Genomic DNA, 5,993 nt, shown 5'->3' with positions numbered 1-5,993 from the left:
TGAGATCAGGTTATACATGGACACAACCCGACACGAATGATCGATTAGGTCAAAAATTGTAGTCTTGGACTCGACCCGACCCAAATGGCCGGTTAGGTCAAAAATTGTAGCCTTGGATCCGGCTCGATCCTATCCGATCTTCTAATGAGTTGAGTCTAGGTCCAAAATTAGGATCCGAACAAGAAACTGAGTTGGGTCGGAGTTATTAATGACCCAGTGCGATTCAACCCATATGTATCCTTATCTCCAACCTAGCTGAACTTGACTTGTGTTCATCGGTCGTGGCTGCTAGCAACCACCCGATAGTTGATCGGGCATCAAGGTCGGTTGCTGCCAAAGGCTAGCTGGCACTGCCAGCACATGATCGAGCAGGAGGGTGAGTGCGGAAATAAGAAGCTTTTATTTTTATTTTAGTTTTAATAAGTTACTACAGTACTCGACTCTCTTCCGCACTCGAAGAGCCAACAATCTTTCCGATCCTACTCAAAATTGGGATACAAAGAAAGTGAGCTAGAAAGACATGGACTTAGGGAAAAAGATGTAGCAGGATGAGAAAATAAAAGAAAAATAGTGAAATTAAGGTTCAGGACTGACGGCTCTAACACATTCAAAAGGAGTGATTCATAGGAAGATAAAAGCCATGATTTCTTGATACGAGGACCTTCTTGTAACATGAAAAAGGAGCTAGATGTGCTCCGTGAGGACCAAGTCCATACGGTAACCTTTTATAACATGCCTCATGCACCAGAGCTAGCCATGGAGTATCAAAATTGGTTTTATCTCTAATTAAGTTAAGATAAGAAAAGAATTTATCCCTCATCATAATAACCACATTCAAATTCGGTTTGTTGGAGGCTTTTATCTTAAATGCAGAATCATATCAAAGTGTGCTACATCTGGATGAAGGGTTCTGAACAGATCAGATCCAACATCAACTTCACATTTCATCGCCAAGTTGCATTGTTAGAAGGGTTCATATGAGCTTGAAATTACATCTTTTGTTTTTTTTTTTGTTATTCTTAGACAAAATAAGTCTAAATTATCTTAGTGTTTTATAAATATATTTATATTGATCGTACTTTCTATTTTAGAGGGTTTCCTTATGTTCCATATTTCGACTATTGCTCCTCTATACAATGCAGCCAAAGATTACTTAGTGTAAACCTAAATTTTGACTAACAAACTTCTCATGGAGTTGGTTCTTCCACTTTAATCCTTTTGTTCCTTCTTCTCCACACTTGCAGCCTGCAAATCAAGCTTGCACCCGCAGTGGCGGAATGGCAATGACAGAATGGTACACATTCCTCGCTCGTTCTTGCCATCTAAACATTAGAAGAAGAAGTGAAAATAGGCTCTGAAAGGAAAGAAATTAGAGATCACCACAAACTTTACCCTTCTCTGTACCATTATTTCTTCTGTCAAAAAATTCCATATCATTATGTCACTTCATCTTTGGTCCATGGTCGATGAAGAATTATTGCTCTGAGAAAGAAACGAAGTTGCATGCCATCATACCGGCTTCCACGTTGTCTCTCGACCAATTCAAAAGATTCCATCAAGGAATGAAACCTATAGACAGGACGAAGCATGCTGCCGAGTTCAGAAGCCCCACGTTTCCCAGCTCCTACCATATACGTGACAAAACTTTGCAGTTCTCTTTGTTCCCATATTTTGAACAGATACCTCAGAATCACGCGGCTTTTATCATTCTCTGGCAAGTAGCTTCATCTAATCAGGAATCCAATCCATTCTGTATTATAAGAACAAACGCGATTCCCCTCGCTCTTGTTTCTCACCCGTGAGCACTACGCGTCAAAAAGATTCTCAACACCAGACGCAACGGGCGCAGATAAATGTCTCTCGGTCTTCCTCCCCATCATGGCAGCCCGTGGAAGCAAGTCACGCAACCCACTGACCTAACTTTCCCCGAAAACACAAACACGGAGCCCCAGCAACGAAACCAGGTTCGGTGTCTCGCACAGGTTCCTCCGGAATTCAAACGCCTCTCTTTGACCAGGCTTCGTGTTCTGATGGAAACCTAACTCTCTTCCACCAACCTGGCTCACAGGGCCCAATGACATTCCTTAACAAAGAGCTTCATTAATTGCAGGGTCAACTATTAATTCTTCTCCCCGTGCCTCACGTGGAGTCATTCTTCAGGTATTCCTTTTATCTTAAGCACAAAACTCTTGACTCACTACATTGAAACTATCATTGTGAGAAGAACATTACATTACCGTTAAATCGGGGAATAGACTAGAAGGAAAGAAGTTGTCCACTAGCCACAGCTAATACATTTTTTAAAGCACGTTAGTCCATTTGGCAGAAGAAAATAGAGGATGGCTCTTTTTAAAACAAAGATACAGAGAAGAAAAGAAGTAAAGAAAGCAAGTCGTCGTCCACAATATGGAAACAAATTGCAACTCCGTCCCCGGCACGCCCGTTGACGAGGAACCGAGAAGGTAGGTCGGTCGGCCGGTCGGTGTTGGATTTGGTGCCACACAAACACATGGGCCCCACGTTCTAGCCTGACCGCTGTGGGGACCAGTTGGGCAGGGCCGGGCTGAAGTGGGCCGAGACCACCCGGGAGTCGAGAAGCTCCAGGATCGGCGGGAAGTTGACGCAGCGAGGGACCTTGTACTGGTTGATGGACGCCCCCCTCGAGATGGCGTAGTCCATGAGCTCTTCGAAGGTTCCTCCCCTCACCACCCTGATCTCCAGCGGCCCGATCGACCCGTCCGCCACCCGGCTCTGCCGGTACACCGAGTTCAGCGCCTCCTCCATCGCCAGGCAGCAACGCTCCATCACCTCCCCACCAGGCGTCCTCCCTTGAGAGCAGTCCTTGACCAGGAGCTCCCAATAGATGATGTAGTGCCCCGGGATGGTCTTGGTGAAGGCGTGGCTCGTGTACTCCACCACGGTGGCGTTGTATGGCTTGAGGAGCTCCGACGCGCTCTCCACCGCTTTCTGGAGCTCCGCCTCGTCGGTCTTGTCCGACTCGATGCTGAGCAGCACGTTCTTCCGCCGCACGAAGCGGAACTGCGGGGCCGCGTTGTGGAAGCCGGTCACCCGGAGGATGTCGCCGACCCGGTACCGGCAGAGCCCCGAGTAGGTGGTGATCACAAGCTCGTACTCCTTGCCGACTTCCACGCGGGCCAGGTCCACGAGCTGGACGTCGCCGTCGCCCTTGCGCGTGGCGGCCAGCTCCAGTGGGAGGAACTCGAAGTAGGCCATGTTGGGCATGATGGTATAGGAGACATCGGAGGGCTTGCACATCGGCCGCAGGTTGAGCCCGAAGTAGCACTCGGAGGAGGCGTACATGGTGCACGCCATCGGGAGACCGCCGCTGTAGTGCTCCAAGGTCGGGATGTACTGCGCCATGGCCCCCGTCACGATCACGTCCAGATATTTGGTACTAGGCCAGATCCGGGTTATGATCCCGGCCCACTCCCCCGTCGAGCACTCGGCTCTGACGAACTCGGCCAGCTCTGGGTCGGGCTGCAGGATGTCGGCGACCGAGTCCCGGACCGAAAGGTCGGTGATCTTGGGGCTGAGCGAGCCGGCGGCGATGTCGCGGGCTAGCTCCTCCCAGTGGAGCTGGAGGAAGCGGATGGCGCGGAGGAGGCCGGATGCGAAGACGGCGCCGACGCGGAGGACTTGGAGGCGGTGGAGGAGGCCGCAGAGCATCTGCACGTACATGCTCTGGAAGGAGTCGGCGCAGAGGATGGCGGGGGTAGGGCTGGTGATCACGTTGTAGGGATCGTAGGGGCGGCTCTTGAAGTGCTCGCTCTTGTAGTAGCTCGTCAGCACCGGCCGCGCCAATAGCCCGCCGGGAGTCCTGGTCTCCGACTTCACGAAGTAAAAGTAGAGGGCCTTCCCCTTGTCCAGCCCCGGCACGTAACTGGTATATAGAGCGCCGAACGTAACAAACAATACTCAGTCTAATGACCCTTATTGTTCTCGTAATTAAATTAATTGATTGGTAAGATAAGACGGAAAGATTTTACTAACAGGTTCATGACAGGAGTGAGAAGGCTGTAGAGGAGCTGCCGGCGGTCCAGCTCTTCTTTGATGGTCGGCATCAGCTTCCGTTCACCGGCCGACGTCCCCGAGCTACAAGACAAAATAATATTAATTAGCACGTTCGAAGCGCAGGTCACTACTTTTCGGCAGCCAAAAAATGTCTACACCAAATTAGTAGTAATACTTGTAATTAACTAGATAATTAACGAAGACACACCTGGTGAGGAATTCAGAGATAGGGTGGGCTGAGAGAATGGGAGAGCGGTCTCCGTTGGCGATGCGCTGGATCTCCGGCTGGAGGTCCTCATAGGTGACCATGGGGATCTTTGCCTTAAAGGTGGCACGGTCGGTGGCACCGCCAAGCTTGTACCTCTGGAGGTACTCGGTCTCGGCGTTCCGGCTCAGGATCTCGGCCAGCACCTTCTCCTGGACCGCGTCGGCGTAGGCGGTCATCTCATCGATAAAACGGAGCTTCTCGGCATCTTTCTCGTTCGCGGCCGGGCCGAGGGATGTGGAGGTCGTCGTGGGGATGGTGGTTTCCACGGCCATTTGGTCTACTAATCTTTGCTTGGAATTAGGAGCAGCAGCTGTGATGGAGAGAGAGGGTGGGAATCAGAGGCCGTAACGGGGATGAGAGGGCTCTGGCGAGGATGGAGGGGTATTTATAGGCGGGGGGGGATGGAGAGGTTCGAGATCATGTCACGCGTACCGTCGGATGGTTGCGGGGTCCACCGAACGGACTAACTAGAATGGGCCCATGGACATCGTCAGACGTGTAGTGCTGAGACCAGACACCGTGGGCTCCGCTGTCGCGTCCCTGTCCGGACATAATCCGACATCGGGGCCCACCGCTCCTCCACGTAGGCTCCTGCCAGGTCGGCATTTGTTGTCGTCCACCTTGACTCAGTGACATGTGGCGAGCATTGGGCGTCTGGGTTGGTGGACCACGATAGCGATGCGCTTCTGGCGGGCGAGGCAGCTGCGAATCTCAATGGTTGATTACGTAGCCGGGGTTGGACGGACGCCGGAGGTGGAAATATTCGTGCCGGACGTGGCTGGGGACGTCTCTCTTTCTTGCCGGGCGAGAAGTGGAAACCGGCACAACAAAGTCGTGGATGGCTTGTTCTTATCCTTGAACCGTAGCTCGAGATGTATTGGAATTTAAGGCAGGAGAATGGATATAATAGTGTTTATAGCCAAATCAAAGTCGTTCTCTATCCTTGTCAAGATCCGCGGGGGTGTCGATCCAATTGCATTATTTTAAGCATAGTGGCATTTGTTGCTCTAATTAAAGGGATGATACATCATAAGAGGGAATTGGAGTAGCCGGCCTCTAATTTTTGTAATATTATGTGGAAAGGTCTTCAATTGGTGGTTGGAAGTTCGGATCTTAACTAGACACTATTTTAAGGCCGGGCATGTGAGGCATTGATCATTGTATTAGTAAAGCATTTGGATTGTTATTGCATGGCTCATGTGCTGCAGTTTTAAATTAATTGATGCAATGATGGATATTCTATGCTTTTGCGTGTATACATACAATAGATTCTGCCAAAAGCGAAAAGATTTTTCTATGGTTCGCATAGGTCACGATTAAGATTGAAGGAAGCTCATTTTACTCATCAATTGAACAAAAAATAGCTTGTATATATCAACCATCATACTATTAGATGATACCCGATATGCAATAACATCTTTTGTGTTACTTATTGTTGTATTATAAAATTGTATGCATTATTTTACATAATATATGGGAAGAATTATTATGTCCCTGTTTTATAGTGTCTATGCAGCATCATAGGCTTGAAACAAATGAAAGTTATAAATGAATGCATTGATTATCTAATTAAGAGTGATGGAATGAAAACATAGATAACACAAATCAACAAGTAACACATAGATAACACGAATCAAGGTAGGCCGTCAAAATTAGATACTGTTACGGGAGAACTTAGCCACCATGCCCCACG

General features: G+C 48.9%; 1 protein-coding gene across 1 annotated transcript; it reads right to left on the bottom strand.

Annotated features, from left to right (window-relative positions):
- Nucleotides 1–2,214: 2,214 nt before the first annotated feature.
- Nucleotides 2,215–4,645, bottom strand: LOC120108159 (probable indole-3-acetic acid-amido synthetase GH3.8). The gene is made up of 3 exons (XM_039121738.1): nucleotides 4,241–4,645; nucleotides 4,012–4,113; nucleotides 2,215–3,901 (listed from the first exon to the last, which is right to left on the bottom strand). Exons 1-3 carry the CDS (start codon nucleotides 4,570–4,572, stop codon nucleotides 2,524–2,526), a joined length of 1,812 nt encoding a protein of 603 aa, XP_038977666.1. The 5' UTR covers nucleotides 4,573–4,645; the 3' UTR covers nucleotides 2,215–2,523.
- Nucleotides 4,646–5,993: the final 1,348 nt, after the last annotated feature.

The sequence above is a fragment of the Phoenix dactylifera genome, unplaced genomic scaffold (genome assembly GCF_009389715.1).
Source record: "Phoenix dactylifera cultivar Barhee BC4 unplaced genomic scaffold, palm_55x_up_171113_PBpolish2nd_filt_p 001201F, whole genome shotgun sequence".
In the NCBI taxonomy this organism is placed as follows: Eukaryota; Viridiplantae; Streptophyta; class Magnoliopsida; order Arecales; family Arecaceae; genus Phoenix; species Phoenix dactylifera.
The sequence above is the reverse complement of the archived record's forward strand: the minus strand, read 5'-3'. Positions and strand labels throughout refer to the sequence as shown.

What these genes read in the sequence shown, in the direction of transcription:
- LOC120108159 (XM_039121738.1), bottom strand. Translation starts at nt 4,572, where the DNA reads ATGGCCGTGGAAACCACCATCCCCACGACGACCTCCACATCCCTCGGC. An exon ending in ATCTCTGAATTCCTCACCAG is followed by an intron (nt 4,114 to 4,240) that starts GTGTGTCTTCGT and finishes TTTGTCTTGTAG; the next exon opens with CTCGGGGACGTCGGCCGGTG. An exon ending in CTCACTCCTGTCATGAACCT is followed by an intron (nt 3,902 to 4,011) that starts GTTAGTAAAATC and finishes TCTATATACCAG; the next exon opens with TTACGTGCCGGGGCTGGACA.